We start from the raw sequence: 26,709 nt of genomic DNA, 5'->3' as shown, positions 1-26,709 counted from the left end.
ACTATTGCAACTGGGTTTCATGGTTTTTAAAATACGATCAAAAATGGCCATTTTCAATTACTCTGGTGTTTGCCATACAAGTAGTAAAGATGACAGTATGAAATATAGTTTTAAAAAAGAATCTTGCAAAGTAACTTTCATAATTATACTCTGTTATTCTGTACTGTGAAAAAATAATTGAATACAAAGGTAATGACTAAAATCCAAGAGTGGTTAAGCTCACTAGTGGTTATCAATTTGTTCACCCTGTGATACCGACACAGCTATTTTCCTATCATCCTTGTATTATGTAATAAGAATATTTGTCATTATTAAAATCTACAGGCATATAAAATAGGATCTGCTGATCTGTGAAGAGTCCTGTATTATGCTTATTTTTAATTTCTCAAGACTGTTCTCTGGGGGTCTAATTTGTACCTCACGTTTGAGAGTGTAATCATACTAGAAGCATTAAACAAGTATCATGAGAACAGAATCAAGTAAAAATGAGAGTTCATAGAAAATTGCCACAATTTGGGAGTATATATAATGCATCTCTCTCTTCTTTCTCCATACACAATGACTATGAAGGGATAGAGAAAAATGGCAATGATAGGGATGCCTTTGGGCTGAATTAAGCAGCTTTTTTACCTTCTTATGTTCTTCATACTTTCATGGATTCTAAATTTTCTACAATGAACACAAACTACTTGTATAATGATAAACAAGTATATATATAGTGCATAATAAAATATCATAATATATATGATAAATTTAGCACACACTGCTTCCAGTTTCCTATAGGAAACAGAATTGTAGTACCTAAACAAATAACTTATAGTCTCATTTCTATGGCCAATATACATGCAAAATAAACTAAAATTAAATGAACATATAAAAAGGAGTTGTTTTATTAGTGTCTTAACAAAATGGGTGAACGATGTTAACATGAATAATTTATGTCTGAGAGACAGACTTTTCATTATATATATATGTATTTCATTATATATATATATATATACACACACACACAAACACACAGAGAGACACACATATATCTGTGGAAACCAAATTCAGTTAACTCTTTTATAATTAAATCTCTTAGAGTCTTGTGGTCAATGACAAAAATTTCAAAAAATACTTACTTTGGAGAAATTGTCACAGTATTCCCTGCTTGTGCGAGGGAGAAGTCAGCAGCATCTTTTCCAACAATTGTAGCACTATACACTAAGTTTTTTGTGCTTGAATTTTTCAGTAGAATCTATATTGAAGAAGAGAGAATAAAATGAATTTTAAAAATATTTAACATGTCTTATTTTTATTGTAGACAGTGACATATTTTAATATTTAAAATATCAAAATATGTAGTATTGGTGGAGATAAGGTTTTGCATTTTAAGATACTATGTGTGTATATATATATCTATACATATGTACTATAAATACATACACAAGATAAACATATATAATATACATACACATGATATGCATGTTATATGCATTTGACTTTAAGTCCACGTATAAATACATACACATAATATACATAAACATATAAAATGCATACATATCTTTACATAGAGATAAAACTTGCAGTCTAAAGTCAGCAACTTGGCTTTTAGTCTTACTGTGAAGGGATATCTTTGGAGCATTTTAAACAGAGAACTTATAATCCAATTTACTAAAAAGATACTTTAGCTGTTTGATCTAGAAAGTATCATAAGAATATAGGTTTAAAATCACAGGTCCGGACTGGAAAGATGGCGGCCTCATCTAGAGCAGTTGTAGGCAGGCCTCCTGAGATAGGTTTTTCCAAAATGGTCAGACTAGGCTTTTCCCAGCTTGGCATGTGGAGGTAAGGTAAAATGAGCTCCTGTGTGTTTTAGGGGAAACTGCTGCCATTACCTCAAAGAATGAAGATTACGTAGGTCTCCAGAAATAACCTTTTTTATTGGAGAAACCTATCTTAAGGCCAGGCAAATAGCCAGAGGAAGGGTTTTCATCATATGAAGTCATCCCTTCCTTATCATGTGAGACCCCTTCCTCACTCATTTACATTCCAGTTCCCTACTCTGTTCCTTAGCTTAAGACATAAGCCCTCAATCTCTCATTTCTCTAGAATTTACAGTGATATAAATTATCCATACGTTTGTAATTAAATTTGTTCTTTTTCTACAACTAATCTGTCTGATGTTAATTTGTTTGCTTGACCGGTGCAGGAGGAACCCAGAGGGATGGGGGAATTTCCTCTTGTTCCTTACACAGTAGGATAGGTAGTGTCTGGCTGTCTCTTCCTTCTTGACATCATGATATGGAAAACATTACAGAATGAGTTACTTCATTTCCAGACAGAGTCTTTCAATGAAAAAATGTGAGTTTGCAATCATGTACCACTTAGCAATGTTTCAGTCGATGATGGACTACATATACTATAGTAGTCTAGGTGGAGAGAAGGCTATACCAGATAGTGCAGGTGAGTAGTAGGTTTCACCATCTTAGATTTGTGTAATTACACTCTATGATCTTCGCACAATGATGAAATACTCCAATCATGCATTTCTCCACATTGTTAAGTAACACATGACTATGAAAGTGTTTATATAGAATATAATGGAGATTTGAAAAACACATTAGGAAGACACAAGGTTGTCATGGAACTTAGTGGCCCAGAGGTGGAAGAAGACATAAGGTAAAAGGGTGCTGACCAAAATGGAATAAAGAAAAGATGACTGCAACTTAGGCAAGCCAGGCACTAGAGGCATAGATATTTGAAGAGTTAATAATTAGCAGTGTATGCAATCAGAGTGAATCACAAAGGTTAAATTTCCCAGAAGACTAATTGCCTTTACATTTCATGACAACTTTAGTAATTATCAGGACAAGCATGTTTTTGCTAAAGAGTTTCACCTTCAGTTTCCCCAAGGATTTGGGGGTCTTATTTTGATTGCCTACTTATAAATATCAGTGACAAGTGAGGGCAAGATTACTGAAAGGTAGGCCTCCACAAAAGGCATGTGGATTATTTCAAAAAGAGGTAAATGGAAGCCCAGTAGGCTCATAAGAAATGTTTACCACTCCCTTAATTACCTAGATGAACGAAAATTGGGGATATTACCCAGAACTAGGATTTGTAGGTAGTTATTATTATTAAGCAAAATTTGGCACTCTTACTTTTCTATATCTTTGGTTTGAAAGGAGCAACATTTGTAAAGGATTATTATAAAATATTGATATTTTCATTAATTTTGGGTTTGCCAACAAATATCTAAATCCCCTCTTAGGTGTTTAGCTCCATGTATATTTTGGCCCCTTAGATATGCTTACCTGTCTCAACACAGTGTCATGCAAAGTACAATGGAAGGGCACGACCTTCTTGGGGAGATACGTAGGCAACCTTTCATACATGTAAACACAAAGCATGAGCATCAGGATTGGATTAGGATCACAAATGTCAGTGGCCTAGTTTCAAAGAAGGGAAATAAAAATTAAAGGATGTACAGATCAAATACAGAAAAAGAACATCATACATCAATTGTTAAATTACTTTAAAATATCTAAAAATGCTATTGATTGACAATGACACTGAAATGTAGACACTACAAGCAAAATATTGCTGTGAATCAGAAGAGCTTGACCCAAGTGATTAAAGGTGATTTAGATATGTTCTGAATTAAAACCATGACCTCACAGCCTCAAAGACTCCATAAAAGCAAGTGAGAGGTCAGAAAAATATTCTGCACAAGAAATATTGACCAATGATGTGACTAAGATACTATACCCGATTTAAAGTATCATATAAAGCAGAAATAGAAAGTGAGAAGTAGATAAATGACTGAGGTAAAAAAAAAAATGGCAAGAGATTTTCAAACAAAAACTCAATGGAAGGGGATGTACATGAGATGGCCTTGAAGAATGCTAAGATTTTAAATATGTTGTGTTTAGTATGAGGACAAGGGTGTATTTCATCTAAAAAGCAAAGAACTATTGAAACAGAGACATTGCCATTAGAGAGGGAGGTACCACATTCCCCTTCCTACTTAATGAGGGGGCAGAATTAGGTGGCCAGGTGAAGCTATAAAACACTAAAGGGAAGGGGCCTCAAAAAGACACACAGAGAGACACGTGGAGAAGGCTATGTAGAGAAGGCCAACTTGCTTTTCAGCTATGGACTTGCACGAGGGATTCGGGAGACTTGGAAGGAGACACATGGGAGAGAAACAAGTAAAAACACTTGGAAGAGACACACAGGTGGGTGAGAGACACATGGGAACACTGACAATGGCAGCAATTGTCTTGATTTGTACTTTGATCATACTCCTTTGTCCCAGACTTGCCTGGCCCCTTTTGCTCCCTTCCTATGGTTCTCCTTCAGGAGGTGCCGGAGACGTGTGATAATCTTGTGGGCCTCAGCGACCCTGCTTCAGGCCAAGCCTGTTTGGCTGGGCATTTACCCAGATGGGGATGGGTAACTTTGGGTGTTTTATTGGGAAACTATTAATCTCTCTTCTCTCTGTATGTATACTAATTCTATTGAAGTTCCTTCACAGTATGTCTTTGTGTATCAGGATGGCTGAATCCATTCAGAGTGTGCAAGTTTCAGACTCCCAGGGTGCCCGCTGCTTTGGGTGTTAACACCATGGGATAAGAATGTAGAGAGGTATATTCTTTATTTGGAGAAGTATAGTTTGAATGTTGCTGAAGGTAAAAATGGACAAGTAGTGGGAGAAAGACTAAAGAATGCCAGGGCCACACAGTGAAGGGCATGGATGACAGGATAATTCTTCCTCGCTACCTGAGTTTTTGAACAAGTAATAACACCAGAGTGACAATTCAGGCAAATCAGGCAGGGGGTGGCTGGGAAAGTACTTTTCTCAGAATAAACAAATTACAATAAGGCAGAAATCTAATTATAATGACAAACAAGGCAAATTAGTGATGGTTGTGTGAGTAGATTTTGGAATTTAGAAATTCCAAAACTCCAGAGGAATAACAGCAGGGACAGTCAACATAGCAAGAATATACACCGAAGCCAGGAGCAGAGGGAGGAAGAATTCATTCTATCAGTTTATGTTGTGCCTATGATCTCCTACACAAAGGAGGAGGTAGTGAGGGTGAATTATTCATAGCATAGAAAGTAATGGGACTGGTTTGTGGCAAGGATTCAAAGATACATAAAACACCACTCATAAGCAATTCTGTCATTTTCAATTACAGGAGCTCTCCACACTTCCATAAAATGTACAGAGAACTGTGACTTAATAGCACACATTCAAGTTAGCAACTGAAAATTATCTGGCCCAGGCCTGGAAATGCAAATAGTGCCATAGCACAGAAAATCTAATGTGTTATGTGAAACTAAAGCACTTGACTCTGAAATTTGGCAGCTGTTACCAATGAAGGGGAGCTGAAGAAACCACCCCTATTTGGCATGTTGATTATATGAGGATTCATTCTCTCTCTCTCTCTCTCTCTCTCTCTCTCTCTCTCTCTCTCTCTCTCTCTCTTTCTCTACCCCCCCCCCAACCCCTTCTCAAACCGCTGCCCTGCCTCTTTCTCTCATGACCAAATCTCTGGAAACTCTTATCAATCCAGAAGGCAAACCTGAAATCACATAACTACCTAAGCTTTGTTTGTGTTGCTTTTTCTAAAAGCCTGCCATAACTGGCTACCCCCTCTTCAACACCTCATCTTTAGCCAAAGATAGTATTTAAGGAGGTGGCTCAGGAAATGTCAAGGAGTTATTCAGTTTTTGACTATCTCCAATATATACGTGTGTGTGTATATATATAGTAATTATACATGTTACTATACATTTGTTTTTCTCCTCTTAATCTTTTATTTCAGAGAGTTCTCAGCCAAGAACACAGAAAGGTAGAAGGAAATCTTTACTTCCTCCCCTTTACCAGATAATGAGATAGCCACTCTGATTATCTACTAGTCCACATGTCTCAACACATGCTTTTCCTCCTTTAAATGAAGATAAAGATTTGTTCTTTCTCTCTTTTTTTTCTTTTTGCTGATAAATAGTATGGCTCACCAATAAATATGCCCTGGGAGGAGTTTATCAGTGAAAATGAACAAAGTCAGCCCACCTCCACAGGCTAGGAAGCTGCCAGTGAGCAGGATTTGAGGAAAACTGCAAAATATACCAAGACTTTAAAGATTTTCATCAGTATTCTGTAGTCTTGCATTTCTTTACTAGAGATAATGTAAGTCAACAGATATAGGAAAATCATTTAAAAACAAACTAAAAAACAAAACAAAGTTTAATCCCCACATTCACTTTTAAACTCTAAGAAGCAAAATTTCAAAGTGAAAAATGTGTCCCTGCTGAGCTGTGTGTGACAGAACAGCCCAAGAATGTGATCTGAAGATGGCTATCTAGGGTGATAATAAATATTTTTGTTGGGGGAAGGGGAGCACCAGCATGATAATATGCTAAGCTCTACTTTGAGGTCAATAAAAGTCTTTTGAACACTGTTTCAGTGACTATGACATTGTAAACAAATGGTAAAATTTTCTAGGGACCCCCACTTTTCGTCTAGCAGGCAAGAGAGCCAAGTCATCTTCACAAGCTCCATCCTGCATGCAGCAATCCACTGCCTGAAAATAAAGTCAGTATTTTCAAATAACTTAAAAAGAGAGATTTCACAATGGTACTGATGGAGGACAAGAACAGAAAAACAGAAAAGGAGGTGTGCAAAAGACCAGAAACCTGGCTCACAAAATGCCAAGAGCTGGAGGTGGGGGTAGAAGGGATTAGCATAGCCATTGACCCAGATATAGAAACCAAGATCCTTAGGCGCCAAAGCCTAGATTACAAAGCATAAGATCCAAGCAGGTATCAGACAGGTCCAAGGGTAAAGATATGGAGATGGCGCCCATTGTGGAATCTCCAGTCCCTTTCAGATTCTGCATAGTCATCCCAAATCAGCATCTAACCTAAGGCTTAAAAGGAGTGAGCCCCTCCCAAAGAGAAGAAGACTGTATGGGGCAGCAGTCCCTCTGCCCAACTGTGATTATGCAGGTGCTACTTTTTACCAACTCTCTCCTCTGCAGGGCAGCAGCTTCCTGCCTGCCCATGACCAGTACCAAGCTCGGGATTCTCCTCACTGACCTCCCCCAGCAGAGGCAGCTCTCCTCAAGGCCACAGACCTGCAACCATGCAGGCCTCTCTGAGCAAACCTGTCCCTTTCAGGGCAGCTCTTCCTGCCTGCTGGTGTCTATGCAAGTGTCCTTCATTCTTCAGTCCCGCTCCCTAATAAACCTGCTCTTTAAATATAACTAACGTCTCTGTCTTATGGAGACACTTGCCTGGGAAACTCTGCATGTCGCTGAAACGGGAGCTCTGGTGACACCTTTCCCAGAGTGACTCCAAGGACCCCACACTCCAAACCAACTGACTCCAAAAAAAAAAAAAAAAAAAAAAAAAACCTACAACAGGACCAAGACTTTGCATCTCTGCAGTGGATTCTTTAGCAGGTGAAAAATTTACCCCTGCATTACCTTCCTCTAGAATCAGTGTCTCTCTAGGTCAGGGCAACTTAGAGCTAGATATCTCTCCTATCAAGAATATTACACTCTTTCACTCTTTTTTTTTTCTTTTTTTGTGGGACCCTCACCGGCGGCAGGGAACGAACCAGCGCTGCAGAGGCTGTGGGGAGCCTTGCAGCCCAGTGCTCAACCACTGCGAGACCAGGGGTGGCCCAAGAATATTACACTCTTAATGTCCATGACTCACTGTTCCTACCATTGCAAACTAAATTCAAACTTGCATTTACTGGATTAACTCTCACAGAGTAAATCTGTTGGAATGCTTCCTAGGTTTGAATCTTCACTCTGATTATCTAATAAACTCTACCATTGAGACTTTATTTTCAGTTACTAACATCAATGATATACATAACAATATAAAAATTATTAGAAAAACTCATCTTTAAAAATATATAATAGGATGAAAGTGCAGTAATTTGTGAGACACAGGGCAAGCTAGGGTTATTAGTCAGTTTTAGGGACAGTGCAGGAGGGGACCTCTGAAGAATTAAGGGAGGCTTCAGAGATAAGGACAACCAAGGGAATGTAACCAATTCCACTGGGAAAAACAAACATCCCAGGACCATTGATAACAAAATGGGAAAAACAAACATTCCAGGATGGTCCTGGTTTTCTTCAGGTGATAAAGATAAGGTGTGGAGATGCTCTCCAGGAAGACTAGGCCATAAAGATAAAGGTGTAACAAATGGGGAAAGACAAACCTGTTAGATAAGGAATGTGAAGATCTCCCACTCACTAGCAAATTAAGTGAGACAGCCGAGAACTGACCAATCACAAAGAGACTGGTGAGCTTTAGAATAATCAGGGAAAGAAAGTATATATTCCCTGAGACACGACTCCACTTTGGCTTCCTTGCCCCTCCCAGGCCTGGTTCCCTGGCCTGGGAGTCCCACTTTATTTCTGCTCTTTTTCTCCTCAATTAACTTTCTTCTTCTTCTAAACAAACCTGCCTTTGCTCACTTGCTTGCCTGAGTGTCTGCGAAGTTCCTGCTGCAGCTTCCTGAGACACCAACCTGTGGGGGGTCTAGTGGCTGGGGCTCAGCGCTACCCTGCAGCCTGGAATCCATTCCTGGCTGGGAGACTAGGCCTGACAATTCCGGCATCATTTGGAAATATATTTATCGTAATAGAGATACATTTGATAAGGTACTAAACTGAAAAAGCAGAAAAAGAGTATTCTTGCTTCTGTTTATAATAAATGTCAATGAAAATAAATTAAAGCAATTAGTTTAGTCAGTCCTAGGTTTAAAAAGTCAAATGTTAAAATAAGTTATTTTTTTTAAACAAGTATTTCATGTGAAATATCTTTCAATGACAATCATTATTTTCTTTATATAGCTCTAACTAAGAACTTTGATTGTATTGGTCCATATTCCCCCAAGATGATATTATTTCCTAGTGGGTTAACAAAAGACAAGGAATTAAACAACCACCAGCAAAAAATCATAATAGAGGAAATTGTGGAGTAGAAATTGGGTAAACTAAATCCAAATCCTGTCACTATTCAGTGCCATAATCTTGACTTAATCAATTGGTTACTCTAGGCCTGAGTTTCTTTATAAGTAGCAAATAGAGGTGAGATGATCTTGAGCTTCATGGGAATTTAATTTGCTCTAACTGGCACACTACCACACCAATTATCACTAGAGGTACCCATTGAGATAATAAAATCCTATAGAGAACCTTATTGACTGCCTTCCCAGCGGCAGTTTCCCTCCTTTTTTCTTTACAAGAACACCACTTTCTGTACGTATGCCATGACTTTTATCAAACGCTGGCCTAAACGCCTGGCCTACCTACAATTATGGGATGCAGTTCTGGTCAATGACATGCAATGAGAAATATGCAATGGTACCCCTCAGAAAGGTTTATAATATAGAAAAAGCAGCAAAATAAAAGGTGCTGTTCACCTAACTCCAAGCATAGTTGTATGAACGTGTTGAGAACATCAGAAGTAAATTTGTGGTTATTAGTGTACATGCCTAAAACAAAGCCAGCAGGTGAAGAATGGCTGAGAAAAATGAAGCTCTGATAAATTTATTGAGAAATTCAATATAACCTTCTACATTCTGACATATAAAATACTGAATTTCTTTTTAAAATTACTCATGAATTCTGTTATTTAATGATAAAAGCATTCAAGTAGAAAAAAACAAAAAAAAATTAAAAGAACAGTTACATATATATTTACCCTTAGATCCCATCACCACTCAATCATGTGTAGTACAACCTTTACAAATGTTGACTGTATCTCCTATATCTATCTTTCTACATGAGGGAATAAAAAAAAAAAACAAAACAAAACTCTGTATGGTGAGCCCAAACATTTCCCTCAATATTTTTGCTTTAAATAAAAAGCATGTCATGAAAGGGAGAGTATGTAGTAACTATATATTCCAGCTGGCAGAATTCCACAACGGAACATTATAAAGGCAAAAAAACTTATCCCATTGATTAAACAGTTGCAAAGAAAAATATCATGGGGACACCTAAACAGTAATAAATAAGTCTGGTAGTGAATTTCACATGATTCAAATGTGGGCCAATGTTGAGCAATAATTCAATATGGCTACCTAAGTTAATTTAAGAGTAGTATGTTAAAACTGACATTAGATGTAGTTTGTAAATACAGGTGGATAAAAAGGTAGGGAATTAGGAATGAACTAGTGAAAACACAATAATTATCTGAATAGTTAACTGCCAAGCGCTCTATTCATCATATCTTGGACATGTTGTGCAATTCTTTAGATAGCAGATATATTTTGAAATATTTCTTGGCTACACATAAAAACAATAAGCATTTTGAGTCAACATAGCTTGTGTGGTATTAGTCTTGCCAAAAGGGTCAGAGGGTTTTTCTCAATATGCCTAGAGTAGGCCTTGTCCAATAAGTGTCACTTTGGTATGGGGAACTAAGATCAATCAAGTTCACATAGGCCTCAACAAAACAGGTTACCATTACATAAAATTGCAGATTATTTTAAGGTAATAGCAGTAAAGGCACTAGAGGCTAAAAGTAGTTTGTCACAGATCTTTGCCCTTTTCCTAATCAAAGAAGCAACTACTGCTCTCCTTTTCATGATCTAGAAGAATGTAGCTTGGGGGTATCAGACAGGAGAGAGTTTATCTCTAAGAAGCTCATCTTTTTACTCTGAGAGTTAAATAATGAGGTCATCTCCTCATTGAAGTCTCCCCTTTCTGTCTCCTTGATGTCCCGGGTCTTTAAATATATATGTTATGAAGTTTTGGCTTTTTATCCTTCGGATCTGTTTGATGTTACTTTTTTCTTTCATCATGCCACAGAAGAAACCAAATGGGGTGCGGGAAATTTTCTCCTGCATGACAACACTTTTAAACCCCTTTCAAATTCTCAAAGGATACCTTAAAAACCATACCTGATGAAACTTCCTGGTTTCCTTACTAGTCTTGCTATGGAGCAGTCCCACAGTAGAGAATGAGACTCTTAATCTCAAGGTCTTGGGTTCTAGCCCCACGTTGGGCACCAAACTGTTAAGGAGCAGCCCCGATATAAAATGGGTTGCCTGGCTGTGGGTCCTCACCCGCATGCTTAAAAGGGACTTATTAATACTCCACTACAGGCACACACAAAAGGTTAATAAAAGGTGTATTTACAAGGGAAAGGGAAATTAGGAAATGTACAACTCAGGGAGAAAATAGGAAAATAAAGTCTTTAATGCATCCTACCCCATCCGCCAACCTGGAAACCCAAAGGCACTCTGAGAGCTGGCCGAGCACTGCGAGCTGGCGGAAAGCCAAAAAGGGAACCCCCCAAAGCCGATGTGTCTGGTTTTATACCAAACCTGGCTGCTTAACCCCACCCTCAGGTTCCAGCAACCTTCCCTTTGGTGGTGATGGGATTTGTCTTTCCCAATGTCCTGATAGCCTTGGTCTGGAGTGGGGGTGGAGTCCACAAAGCCTGTATGGAATTAGCTTTAGGACATCCTTTTCCCCCTAACAGTCTCTCCCTTTAATTCCCATAGCACATTGTTTCTATGTCTACTTTGGCTTTGTCTGTTTTGCATGAGCTCTTTTTCATGTACTTGTCACCATTACTTGGTAACAACTCTGAAGACATAAGTGTCGTTTAACCACATCTGTACCCTTGAAAGGTCTATTCAGTCATTTAAGGAGACTCAATGATTTGTTGAATTGACAGGAATTGTAATAACTTGATTCTTCCAAACCAAAGTCTTTTATTAGAATTTTTCTTTAAAATACACTTAGCAAAGAATTTTCTCTAACCAAAATCCTTGATTACAGTTTCTTTGTACAAACTGACAAAAGAATGTAAATGTCAGACCTGGTAAAAAGTCACTTTAACATGCAAATGCCTTAATACAAGGAAAGTGCAAGTCATTATGAAAAGTCATTTCTCCATCAGGTGTTAAGAACTATTTCATATCAAGTCATATATGGGCACTACCATTGTCAGTCTCTATGCCACAGAAACAAAAACTCAGTTACTTGTAATCATCCTTTTCCTGTGCCCTTTCTTCATGGTTACTAATTAAGTCTAGAAAATCTCATGGTACCTCTTTTATCACTTACTATTTTAAGTCCCCATTAAAATGACATGAGTAGAGAAAATACTTTCCTCCCTGATGAACTGAAATTGCATTTTGATTGGTCTGTTTCCTATCTCCACTCCCTCTCTTCTGTCCATCCTGACCATTGTTATAAGAGTAAATCCTTTATTCTCCTAAGACCTACATGTTAGCATATAATGTATCCTTGATTATTGCTCCTGAAGAACTGATGTGGAATTATAACTTTGAGATTCAAATATAATCAAAATGTATATAACCACTGTGTTATGTACATGAATACTTGTTTCAAAACCAAAGTGAAAACTTTTCCTTTTTTGCTATAAAATTACGTAATACACCATCTATATTCAAAAAATCTCTTTTAACTTAATTATTTGAGCTCAGTTAATAACAATAAAGCACTTAGCTTCATTCTTGTGATTTAAAAAAAACTGGACCTAAAACTAGAACTACTTTCCTGTTACATACAGTTGCATATACATAATTATACCTTTTTTTTTTAAATGCCGATTTCTACTATTAAGTCATATTTCAATTTCCACATTTTAGCAATGGCTTGTGAAAAGACCGTCAATCTATATGTTAAATTTGTGAATAAACGAATATTATAAAGGACTCAACTAAATTTTTTCCAAAGATGACATACAAATAGCCAACTAGTCCACGACAAGGTATTCAACATCGCTAATCATGAAGGAAATATAAATTAAAATCACCTCATGCCTACTAAGATGGCTATTATGAAAAATATAAGAGATAAGTTTTGGCAAGGATATAGAGAAAAGGGACTCCTTCTACAATAATTAGTAAGGAAATGACTTGGTAACAATGTTATGGGGAAAATGTTTGAGGAGAATGCTAGTGAAATATGTCAGAAGGAAAAAGATAAATACCGATGGCATCACTAATGTGCAATATAAAGTAACTAAACTAAAAGTCAGTGAAAGACATGCTGAAAAACTAAGCTTCAATAGCTGACTGCAGAACTGAGACAATGAAGGGGGAGGCGGTGGGGGAAGGGAAAAGGACAGGGAGGGAGGGAGGCCTAATGGTCTGTGGTTCTGGAGTATGGGCAAGTTGATGGTGGATGCACTATGGTGGTAAAACCTGCTGGGGATACCCCAATGTTACCTGGGTTAAAAATTAGTTAATTAAAAATAAATAATAAATAAATAAAATGTCATGGTATAAAAAAATAAATAGAACTACTATGTTGTCCAGCAATTCTACTTGTGAGAATATTTTCAAAGGAAGTGAATTATCTCATAGATATTTGTTTATCACTTGTTTAATTACAGCATTATTCACAATAGCCAAGATATGGAACCAACCAAAGTGACTAGATAAAGAAAACGTGGTATACACTTACAGTGGAATATTATTTCACCATAAAAAAGAAGGAAATTCTGCTATTTGTGACAACGTGGATGAATGTTATAGTAAGTAAAACAACTCACACAAAGAAAGACAAATATATTTCACTTATATATAGGATGTAAAAATACCGAACTCAGAATGAGACAGGAGAATGGTGATTTTTGTGGGAAAAGGGAAATTGGGAGATAGTAATCAAAGGATATAAATCTTCAGCTCTAAGATGAATAACTTCTGGGGGTGTAATGTAAAGCAAGATAATTATAGTTAATAATACTGAAATGTATACTTGTAAGTTTCTGACAGTAGATCTTAACTGTTCTCACCAAATAAGAAATGATAACTATGTGTTAATTAACCCGTGGTAATCATTTCATTTTATATGTGTAGTATACCATCATGTTGCATACCTAAAAAATAAAATCATATTGTGCAAACTAAGTATAAACAATTTTCATTTGCCAATAATATCTAGCAAAGCTGGAAAAAATAAGAAGAAACTTATAAAATATTTACACAATTTGTAATAGAAAGGTAACCACCTGTATGTCCATGTCAAAACCAATTTCACGAAGAACATTCACAATAATCAGACAATTGTGCAGATAATGTTCAGGTCTTTTTGGTTCTGTGTACATATTTAGAAAATAAGATTCAATCTGGAAAAGAAAACATTAAATGTTTTAGTAATAATAAAAATGATTGCTTTTTAGCTGTTCTCTACAGTTCAGCAAAGAATCATTTAAATATTAACATTTGTTAGTAGCAGATTTTGAAGTAGTAGGTTTTAAGCAAAGAGGGAGTGCCAGAGACACAAATACATATGCATTTATGTCAGGTGTGTCTTAAGACATAAATGAATCAGTTTGCACAAAATATAATTTGAATTTTAGTTACTAAGTTTTTTCAAATAATATTAGAGCACTATGTATAAAAATGACTCACCAAAAATGGGCAATAAGCTCCCATTTGTGCTGCAAAAACAAGGCCATCTGATAGGTCGTTGTCAAAATTTACTATCCATCTTTCAGAGGGAATAGCTCCTGTTCCAGAAAAGAAAGAGGGAATAAAAGAATAATTTTCCTTTCCTAAAATGATAGCTTAAGGAAATTTGATCAATAGAGACAATTTTATCTTTGCTTGGAAACAAAAAGCATACTATTTTAGAAATTAAAACCTAAGAAGCTTAATAACACAGTATATGTCTCTAAGGCTTTGTAAGCAACTGCAAGCTGTCTCCTTCACTTGTATTTGAACTAATTTGAAGAAGATACTACCATACATCAATGAAGAAAATATCCACTATTTCAAAATTACTCATCCTGTTGAGTACCCTGAAGTTCAAGTGCTTGGTCAATGCTCATCAACATGGGTAAGGAGGCACGGGGTTAACTGTAACTCTGAAGTTTTCATGCCAGTTTCCCTATTCGTTGCAGAAACTCCTCCACATGTAGGATACATGAGTGGAAGGGATTGGAGACTTAGAAACCAGAATTGACCTATAAAAGATATTACATGATGGATGAGTAATAAAAGGAATTCTCAGTTATAGAAATTATGATTATGCTGATACTGGGAAAAGAGTAAAATAATCTGGATATATAGTACATATCTGAAAGACTGTCTATTTTGGGAGGGAGGGTGATTTAAACATCAGAAATTATTGCTATGTTGGAAGTAAAATTTCCCTTTTTTAAGTTTCCAAAAGGATCTACGTTCTTGAAGGTTTTGAGATGGTGTCATATCTGAAAACAAAACAAAATGAGATTCCCCTGATTCTTATGACAGGATATGTTCATGAGAAATTCACAAGCCAGGATTACATCACAACTGAAACTAGAAGACTTTGTTTTCTCTGGAACCAAAGATGGCCTGGATCTTTTTCAGAAACAAAAGTACATGGTACTTTTTCATCTTAGATGCTTACAACATTGAACATATCTAAAGAATTTCTCTGACATCTTACAGATGCTACAACATTGAACGTATCTATAGAATTTCTCTAACATGAGAGAGGAGGAAAACAACAAACCAAAACGGCCAAAAAGAACAAATGACGCAGCAAGCGGGACTGTGAGTGGAAAGGAACTATTGCAGCCACCACACCCCGTGAACGGGAGCTGAGGCGAACCCTGCAGGATTCGCCGCGGTGGTGAGCGAACGGCTCCGGGCGCCATTAGAGAAGAACAAAGACCCCGGGAGAAGCCAGGCACACAGCCCGGGCTGCAGGTAAGCTTACGCGGAAAAGTGGCGCGCTTGGCGCACTTGAAAAGCAAATGCAGACCTGGATCGCGGCTGCCCAGGTACCCGCGCCTGCGACCTAGGCTTGCGGGGAGACGCGCGGAGGTCCTCACTGAGGTGAAGGTCCCTCCCTGAGTAAGCAGGAACCAGGTGCCCAGGCACGGGAGCGGTGCAAAAGGCGCCATTCCCGCGCCACTGAACTGGGCTACAGACCGTGTCCTGGAACTGAGGGCTTTGAACTGAGACCCGGGGCACAAAAATTCGGGGCGTGGGTTCTCCACGACGGTGGGGCACAAGGCAGACAAGGCACCCCAAAGCTGTTGAGGTGTACCCTACCATTCCTGCTCTGTTCCCTGTCCCACGGGGTGGGGGGAGGCGAAAAACAGCCCCCCAAGGACAATAGGAGAGATCTCTGGCGCCACCTAGCGACCAGGAAAAAAAAGTCACTAACACCCCATAGAACAGGAAATTTCTTAAGACTGCTTGAAAAGGGCAGAAGGCTTCTGGAGGACCCAGTGGCCAGCCGGGAAGTTAGCCCACGCCAGGCCCCTTCCGACCAGCAGTCTGAGCCCACAGAGGGAGCAGGCACCCACGTCCGGGGCAGACCGGGTGCGCAGAAGAGTGTGCCTGAAACCGGAGGCGCAGGGACTGCATCCCGCTTCGCCATTTTAGAACAGGGACATTTCTTCAGTAAAAACTGCCTAAAACCAGCAGAAAGCTCCCCCAGAAGACAGAGATGACTCCCGGAAGAGCCAGAGGGGAGCGGAGAAGTTCACCCAAGATGCCAGTCAGTCCGAGCAACACAGTGTCCCAACGCATACGACAAATTAGAAAACAGACAGTAGGGAGGAGAAGAACCACACGCAACCTAACAACTCCTCAGGAAAGAAGCACACCACAAAAAGAAAACCACTCCCCAGATTGCAACGACAGCAACTTGGAAGAACTTCTGAGCCTTCCAGAAAGAGAATTTAAAATTGCCATGATTAAAAAAGTGATAGATCAGAAGAAGGAAATTGAGTCCCTAAAGAGGGAAGTAAAAGAAATGCAGGAGATCAAAGAATTAAAGGAGGAACTAAAGAACTCTGGGAAAAGCAATGAAAGCAGAATAGGTGAAATGGAAGAGCGAATAAGTACTCTTGAAGACACAGAAATAAAAAGAACCAAAACAGAAAAGGAAAGAGAAGTACGAAGGAAAAAGAATGAAGAAAGACTTCGGGAACTATCTGACTCCATGAGGAAAGGAAATATAAGAGTTATAGGAATTCCAGAAGGAGAGGAGAGAGATGTAGGAACAGAGAAAATATTCATGGATATAATTGAAGAGAACTTCCCAAATGCGAAGAAGGAGCTGAAAATTGATATACAAGAAGCAAGAAGAACACCAAACTTCCACGACGAAAGGAAAAGCACAGCAAGACACATAATAGTAAAGCTCCCAAGAATCCAGGACAAGGAAAAAATAATGAAGCTGACAAGACGGAAGAAACAGATAACATTCAAAGGAAAACCAATCAGGCTGACATCAGACTTCTCTGAATAAACACTACGGGCAAGGAGAGAGTGGAGGGACATAGTCAACAGACTCCAAGAAAACAGATGCCAACCAAGAATACTCTATCCCGCAAAGCTCTCTTTCCTCCATGAAGAAAGAATATGGACCTTCCCAGACAAAGAGAAACTCCGGAATTTCATTACGACTAAACCCCCACTCCAAAAAATACTACAAGGAATCCTAAAACCAGAACCTCAGAGGGGTGAATAACAACGAAAGAAGACCAAAAAAAAAAAAGTTATTAAAAGAATAAATAAATAAAATCAAAGGAAAGACAAAAATAATGGCAAATACAGATGCTAACATATCAATATTAACTCTAAATGTAAATGGACTAAACTCTTCAATAAAAAGACACAGAGTTGCAGCCTGGATTAAGAAACAAAACCCAACCTTTTGCTGTCTCCAGGAAACACATTTAGCTACAAAAGATAAAAATAGGCTCAAAGTCAAAGGATGGAAAACAATCCTACAAGCAAATGGGCCAAAAAGAAAGCAGGAACAGCTATACTTATATCAGATAAAACAGACTTCAAACTCAAAAAAATAAAAAGAGACCCCAATGGTCACTACATTATGATTAAGGAGACAATACTTCAAGAAGAAATAACACTCATTAACATATACTCACCAAACGAAGGAGCACCAAAATATATCAGACAACTGTTGTCCTCTCTGAAAACAGACATCAGAGAAAACACATACGTAGTGGGAGACTTCAACACACCACTATCAACAATGGATAGATCAACAAGACAAAAAATAAGTAAAGAAACTAAAGCTCTAAATAAGGACCTAGAGCATTTGGGCTTAACAGACATCTATAGAACACTAAACCCAAAAAAAAAACGGAGTACACATTTTTCTCAAGCGCACACGGATCATTCTCCAGGATCGATCACATACTGGGGCACAAGACAAACATCAACAGATACACCAAGATTGAAATCATACCAACCATCTTTTCTGACCATGAAGGCATCAAACTAGAAATAAACCATAAAAAGAAGGCAAGGAACTTTCCTACCTCATGGAGATTAAAAACCACACTACTGGAAGACCACTGGACTAACAAGGAGATCAAAGAAGAAATTAAAAAATTCTTTGAATTGAATGACAAGGAGGACACCAATATCCTAAATGTATGGGATGCAGCAAAAGCAGTAATAAGAGGAAAATATATAGCAATAGAAGCTCACGTCAAAAAACAAGAAAGAACTCAAAGAAACAACCTAATCTCGAAGCTCAAAGATCTAGAAAAAGAACAACAAAAAAACCCCAAAACCAGTGGAAGAAAAGAAATAATAAAAACCAAAGCAGAAATAAATGAAATTGAAACTAAAAAAACAATCCAAAAGATCAATGAAACCAAGAGCTGGTTCTTTGAAAAAATAAATAAAATAGACAAACCCCTAGCCAGGCTCACAAAAGAAAAAAGGGAGAAAGCACAAATACACAGGATCATAAATGAAAGAGGAGAAATCACAATGGACACAGCAGAAATCAAAAGAATAATCAGTAACTACTATGAACAGTTATATGGAAACAAGTTCAACAATCTAGAGGAGATGGACAAATTCCTACAACTCTACAATCACCCAAAGCTAGATAAAGAAGAAATAGAACACCTAAACAGACCAATTACAAGCAGCGAAATTGAAATGGTAATCAAAAACCTCCCCAAAAACAAAAGCCCAGGACCTGATGGATTTACAAATGAATTCTACCAAACATTCAGAGACGAATTAGTGCCTATCCTTCATAAACTCTTCCAAAAAATTGAGAAGGAAGGGACAATACCAAACACGTTCTATGAAGCCAATATTACACTAATACCAAAACCGAATAAGGACAACACAAAAAAGGAAAACTATAGACCAATCTCCCTAATGAACACTGATGCAAAATTCCTCAATAAAATTTTAGCTATCAGAATCCAACAATGTATCCATAAGATAATTCACCACGACCAAGTTGGATTCATTCCAGGGGCACAAGGATGGTTTAACATCCGAAAATCAATCAACGTTATCCAACACATCAACAAAAATAAATATAAAAAACCATATGATAATATCAATAGATGCTGAGAAAGCTTTCGACAAAGTGCAACACCCATTCATGATAAAAGCCCTTGAAATTCTTGGGATACAAGGAACATACCTCAACATCATAAAGTCCATCTATGACAAGCCAACAGCCAGTATCATTCTCAATGGTGAAAAGCTGAAAGCAATTCCATTAAGATCTGGAACAAGACAAGGATGTCCACTCTCACCACTGCTTTTCAATATAATACTGGAAGTCCTAGCCAGAGCAATAAGACAAGAGAAAGACATCCAAGGAATCCAAATAGGAAAAGAAGAAGTCAAACTATCACTATTTGCAGATGATATGATAATATACATAGAGAACCCCAAAATCTCCACAAAAAAAACTAATTCAACTCATCAATCAATTCAGTAAAGTGGCAGGATACAAAATCAACACACAAAAGTCAGTAGCCTCCCTATACACAAACAATAAATCTGAAGAAGAAGAAATCAAAAAAAACATCCCTTTTATTATTGAAACAAAAAAAATCAAATATTTGGGAATAAATCTAACAAAAGAGGTAAAGGACCTATACAAAGAAAACTATAAAACACTGTTAAAAGAAATAGAAGAAGACACAAAGAAATGGAAAGACATCCCCTGCTCATGGATTGGAAGAATAAACATTATTAAAATGGCCATCCTACCAAAAGCAATATACAGATTCAATGCTATTCCAATCAAAATCCCAATGGCATTCTTCAAAGAAATAGAACAATTATTGATGAAATTCATATGGAATCACCAAAAACCCCGAATAGCCTAAGCTCTACTGAAAAAAAAAAAGAAGGAAATGGAGGCATCACACTCCCAGACTTCAAACTATACTACAAAGCCATAATCATCAAAACTGCATGGTATTGGAACAAGAACAGACATACAGACCAATGGAATCGAATAGAAAATCCAGAAATAAACCCACAGATTTATGGTCAACTAATCTTTTACAAAGGAGCAAAGACTATGCATTGGAGCAAAGAAAGTTTGTTCAATAAATGGTGCTGGGAAAACTGGGTCGCTACATGCAAAAGAATGAAGCTTGACCACTACCTCACACCATACACAAAAATCAACTCAAAATGGATTAAAGAACTAGACATAAGACCTGAAACCATAAAATACATACAAGGAAATATAGGCAAAACACTACGGGATTTGCACATCAAAGACATCTTTACAGACACATCACCCAAAGCAGTGATAGTGAAGACAAAGATAAACTGCTGGGACTACATCAAATTAAAGAGCTTCTGCACAGCAAAAGAGACAATAACAAAAACAAAGAGAAACCCCACCAACTGGGAGAACATTTTTGCACCCAACACTAATGATAAAGGACTGATCACAAAAATCTGCAAAGAGCTGATGAGACTCAGCAACAACAAAGAAAATAATCCAGTCAAAAAATGGGCAGAAGAGCTAAAAAGAAACTTCTCTGAAGAGGAAATGCAAATGGCCAACAGACATATGAAAAAATGATCAACATCACTTGTAATCAGGGAAATGCAAATCAAAACTACCATGAGATACCATCTCACACCAGTGAGAATGGCACATATTAAAAAAACTAGCAACAACAAATGTTGGCGAGGGTGTGGAGAAAAAGGAACTCTTCTGCACTGCTGGTGGGAGTGCAAACTGGTCCAACCACAATGGAGAGCTGTGTGGAGATTTCTGGACCTACTAAACATAGAGCTTCCATATGATCCAGCAATTCCACTCCTAGGTATTTACCCAAAGGACACAGAAACATCAATTCCAAAGAGCACCTGCACCCCTATGTTTATAGCAGCACTGTTTACAATAGCTAAGCTTTGGAAACAACCCAAATGCCCAAAAATAGATGACTGGATCAAGAAGATGTGGTACATATATACCATGGAATATTACTCAGCATTCAAAAAAGATAAACACATGCAATTTGCAGCAACATGGATGGCGCTGGAAGGGATCATGCTCAGCGAAATAAGCCAAAAAGAAAAAGAAAAATACCGGATGGTCTCACTCATAGCAGGAATCTAGAAAACTTAAATAAGGGACCAGGAAAATGAATATAAGAAAGTGAAAATCAAAATCAACAAAAAACTATGAACCCGAGACACTTTTTGGGGGGTGGGGGACGGGAGGGGAAGGATTGGGGTCAGAATGGGGCATTTGCAATTGTATGGGGGAATATAAAAATAAAATTTATTATTTAAAAAAATAAATAAATAAATAAAATAAAAAAAGCTAAAGATGATGCCGGAAAAAAAAAAAAAAGAATTTCTCTAACATGTTATTGTAAAATCAGTCTTGCAAAGATACCTGGGGATTTTCAAATAATATATACAAAATATTATCCTGCACTTTATTTTTCAAAGCATTTTTTCCTGCTAGAAACCTATAAATATCTGCATATCTGATGTAAGATGTGATACAATTATTTTAAACTGTGTATTACTAGTTAGCTGGGTAATTATAGCCTAAATGTGCTTCCGTTGATGTATATTTGCCACCCATGGCTTTTAATAAAAACAAAATGACTCACTTTCATAGCCAATATTAAGAATGGATGCAATTCTAACCTTCATCTGAAAAAGGCAATTTACTAGCCTTTTGATAGGGAATCAGTTAGCAATGAATATAGGCCATGTCCTCTAAATATCTCATACTCATCTTGTAACAATTAGAAGGGATATAAATCGTCATAAAGGAGGTGAACCTCTTTTGAGGAAAGATCACATCCACAACAGAAAAACAACTAATAAAAAATCTCTTAACTATAAGCAAATGAATACATGGTAACGCAAAAATAACTGTGTTACACTATTACTTCCAACTCCACCAACTGCAATCCTGCAGCACTACAGGATTCATTATGAAATGTTCCCCTTTCTTCAACAGTTAAAAACCTTCAACAGTTAAAATACAGATATGATCTATCTGTATATTTATTTAACTCTAGAATATAAAGTACTTTCAGAGCTGCAAACCCATACAAACACGATGTACTGGTCGTTTTGTCTTTAGTTCTACAGTATACAGGCATATTATTTTTTAACATAATTGAGTCATCGCCTTTCTTCTTATATTCAAAGAGTTTGTCAAACATTTGTAATGCAGATTCATTTGTCACAGTCTATGTTTCATTCTTAATTACTTCTATGTTTTGGCTGATTAAAAAAGATACATACACTAACATGTATTCTTAGTGGTGTGCAATTCTAGGATTTTAATGGACATGTTGTCATGCAGCTACCATATTTTTTCCACATGGGAGTTTCATTACCCCCCAGATTTTCATGAGCTGCACCTTTGTTGTCAATCCCCTTTCAGCCCCTGACAAACACTGATATAGTTTTTCAGCCCTGTAATTTCACTTTTCCCAGAATGCCAAAAAAAAAAAGGGAATCCCAACATCAGCATGGAGTTTCTTGGGGCTGGCTTCTTTCACTTAGTAGAATGCAATTAAGATGTCTTCTTGTTGTGAGAATTAATAGTTCTTTCCTTTTTGTTGCTTAGAATATTATATGGTATGGATGTGTCATAGATAGCTTATCTAATTACTGATTGAAGGATATTTCCTTTGTTTTCAGTTTGGGGCCAATTACGCATAAATCATACAAACATTCACAGGCAGGTATAATGGTGACCATCAGTTTTAATTACTTTTGGGTAAATACCTCGGAAAGTAATTTCTAACATATATCAATAATAATTGTACTGAACAGCAATCATACTATTTTCGACCTACCCATTTACTTTTGCTGAAGTATCTGCTCAGAATTTTGACCAATTTTTTTCAAATTGTATTATTTCTTGTTGAATTTTGAGAATTCTGACACCCCACATGCAAGATATCTGTGGGATATGTGATCCAAAACCATTTTTCTTCTGATCTATAGCCCGTCTTGTCATTTTCTTAAAAGAATTCTTCACAAAGGAGAAATTCAAATTTGATAAATTCTAATATGTGATTTTATGGAGCATGCTCTGGTCTTGTATCTAAGAATTTGTTGTGTAACCCAAGGCCATGTTGATATTCCCCTGCTTTCTCCAAGAAGCTTTTTTGTTTTTGAATATTATATTTAGGAATATGATCCACTTTGAGATATTTGTATGGGGTATGAGGACTAGGCAGGCTCTTTTTGCATATGTCAGTCTAATTGCTCAAATACACTTCATTGAAATGACTACCTAGCCTTCATTGAATTGCTTTTGTATGTTAGTAAAAAAAAAAAAAAAGTTCTATTTGAATGGGTCTCTCTATTCTGTTCCACTAATTTATAGGTTTATCCCTTTGCTAGAATTGTACAGTCTTAAATATTATAGTTTCTGAATTTCTACTTTTTCAAAATTGTTTTGGCTATGCTAATAACTATTTTTTTCCATATATATTTTGGAGTCAACTTAATGATATCTACCAAAGAAACTATGGTGGGCTTTCCACTGGGTTTGCATTGACTCTATAGGTCAATTTGATATATTAACAATATTTAGTCGTGCAGCCCATGTGTATAGTGTATTTCTCTAAATATCTTTGATTTCGTATTTTGTTAGGTTTATATTTACACTTGGTTTTTTTTTAAGATTTATTTATTTATGCATACAAGAACTGGGGTACAGGCCAGAGATATGGGGGTGAGAGGATTCACTAAAGGCAGAGTAGAGAACAGAACAGGCGGACTGACTAAAATACACTGCTGAGGGGAGCAGCAGGTGAGACAAGAGAGGTCTGCTTTGCCATGTGGGTTGCTCTCGGGCCAGCCAGGGATCAAATTTGTGCTGCAGAGGCTGTGGATTGCTTCATAGGGCGGTGCTTAACCCCTTGTGCCACCAGGGATGTCCCAATATTTATGTTAGGGGAAAAAGGCTGTCCTAAAGCTAATTCCATACAGGCTTTGTGGACTCCCCCGCCCCACTCCAGACCAAAGCCATCAAGACACTGGGAACTACAAATCCCATCACCACCAAAGGGAAGGTTGCTGGAACCTGAGGGTGGGGTTAAGAAGCCAGGTTTGGTATAAAACCAGACACGTGGGCTTTGAGGGATTCCCTTTTTTTTTTTTTTTTTTTTGGCTTGATGCCAGCTTGCAGCTCGGGCAGCTCTCAGAGTGCCTTTGGGGTTTCCAGGTCCGCGGATCAGGTAGGACGCATTAAAGAATTTATTTCCCTATTTTCTCCCTGAGTTGTACATTTCCTTATTTCCCTTGCCCTTTTAAATAAACCTTTTATTAACTTTTTGTGTGTGCCTATAATGGAGTATTAATAAGTCCCTTTTAAGCATGCGGGTGAGGACCCACAGCCAGGCAACCCGTTTTATGTCGGGGTTGCTCTGTAACATTTACACTTCTTATTTTGTGATGCTACAGTAAATTATATATATAAATAATTTCAAATTCTAATTTTTGCTGCTATGATAAACTTTATTTTTGCCTACTGATCATATATCCTACAGACTTGAGAAACTCAGATACTAGCTCAAAAAGCATTTTTATAGATTCTTTGGGATTTTCTACTTTACTGTCACGTCAAATCCCTAGGGTGAAGGGGTTTTGTTGCTATCGTAGTTTGTTTTTGAAACTGCAATGAATTTTCACCCTAAAGATGACTGTATGTGCCATACTTCTCCCCAAAGGTTAACACTTTCTTTCCATAAAGAACATAGAAAATCTGGGCCTCCACGGTGGCGCAGTTGCTCCCCTCAGCAGTGCTTTCGGTCAGTCTACCTGTTCTGCTCCCCACTGTCTCTGGTGAATTCTCTCAGCTTCCCGCGCCTCTGTCCTTTACCCCAGTTCTTGTATAAATAAAAATAAATCTTTAAAAAAAAAGTACATAGAAAATCTGGGCAAATTGCTTGTCACTCCACTAGGAGTGGCAACTATGAAGGATACATTTTCCGGATTCACTTCAGTCATTTCTGTGAGGAACTAAAGTGGTATGTAGAGTAAACATCTGCAAGGTGGTAAATTCCACACTTCACCATACAATTCATCACTTTTACCCAACTATCCACCCCCACTCCTCTTCCCTTCTGGTAACCACTAATTCATTAGAACACAATTCTAATTAGATATTTGACAAAACCATGGTTAACAAGAATACTAATAGCCAACATGTGTGGTATGTCAATTAAAGGACTGAAGATTTTATATATTTTTGTTTATTTAATCCTTAAATCAAGTAATATGATCGTGTAATTGTTACTAATGTTATTTACCAGAAAAGTGAGAACAGGAAGATTATTTTCCTAGGAAAGAGTGTGACTGGGATTTGGAGTCAAGTAGTTTGACTCCAAGGCTTATGTTAAATGTCACTGTGAGATGTTAATCTTTCAAAATATTAATTTAGGTTCAACCAAAATCTCAGACTTCAAAGAGAGTATAAAAAATATCTCATATACAAAATTTACAAAGGAAATATTTTAGAATTGATTTCCTACTCTTGCACACCTTTTTCATTATAAGAATATAGAGATTGAGCAAAAGAAGGCAAGTCACTTGCTGGGAAGAGCTATCAGACTGATCCCAGTTTTGCAACACTGTTTTATGGGAATAACACAATGGAGCACTGTTAGAGAAAAATAAAGGGTGACTCCTAAATTTGTTTCTCAGCCAAATGTCATTCACATAAAAATAAAATGAAGATATTTACCAAGAGAACTCAGAAACTAGAGAGCCTTGGAAAAGGTTTTTTGTTTTTTTTTTTTTTTTTTTTGGAAAAATAATGACAGTAAATTAGCCACACATAACATAATAATCACACTAAATGTGAATGGTCTGAATTCACTAATTAAATGACATAAACTGACAAATTAGTTCATAAAGTGTCAGCCATCCCTACTTTGTGTACCAAAAAAATCCACATAAAACCTAAAGACAAACACAAACTTCAAGTAGAATTCCGAAGCACATTGAGCCAATTACACAAGAGAGAAAAGCACAAAGTGCTGCGTTATATCTGTTAAATTAGACTTTCAGCCAAAAAAGGTAATCAAGGACAGAGATAAATACTATATAATAATCAAGGGAACAATTCATCAAGAAGATAAAATTATCATTAATATTTACACACTTAACAAAGCTAAGTTTATAAAACTACATACTCAGCTAATTATATAAAACAAATATACCTAAAAAACAATATACCTAAAACAAAGATAAAGCCATATTCACACTAGGAAGCCTCAACACACCATTTAGGCTAAGGAAAAATCATCAAAACAGAAAGTTAACAAAGAAGTTAAAGGCATTAAATGAAGTATTGGAACAGATGTACTTATAAGACATTTAAGAGAATAAGGTATTAGAACAAAAACAGAAAAACAGAGCAAGAATTCAAAGCCCAGAAACAAACTCATATAAATATG

The 26,709-nt window shown here is 37.1% G+C and overlaps 1 protein-coding gene across 1 annotated transcript in view; it reads right to left on the bottom strand.

Moving 5' to 3' along the window:
* The window catches only part of CFAP47 (cilia and flagella associated protein 47), a gene marked incomplete at both ends in the record, with an annotated part of 326,556 nt that overhangs the window by 158,186 nt on the left and 141,661 nt on the right, over nt 1-26,709 (bottom strand). The window contains 4 exons of the mRNA XM_084258887.1: nt 1,125-1,240; nt 3,300-3,434; nt 14,014-14,130; nt 14,417-14,514. Coding sequence (XP_084115013.1) covers nt 1,125-1,240; nt 3,300-3,434; nt 14,014-14,130; nt 14,417-14,514 — 466 coding nt within the window. The remainder of the gene's footprint in view (nt 1-1,124; nt 1,241-3,299; nt 3,435-14,013; nt 14,131-14,416; nt 14,515-26,709) is intronic.

This window comes from Talpa europaea (genome assembly GCF_964194135.1).
Source record: "Talpa europaea genome assembly, chromosome: X".
Taxonomy (NCBI): Eukaryota; Metazoa; Chordata; class Mammalia; order Eulipotyphla; family Talpidae; genus Talpa; species Talpa europaea.
This window is presented reverse-complemented; position numbering and strand designations above follow the sequence as displayed.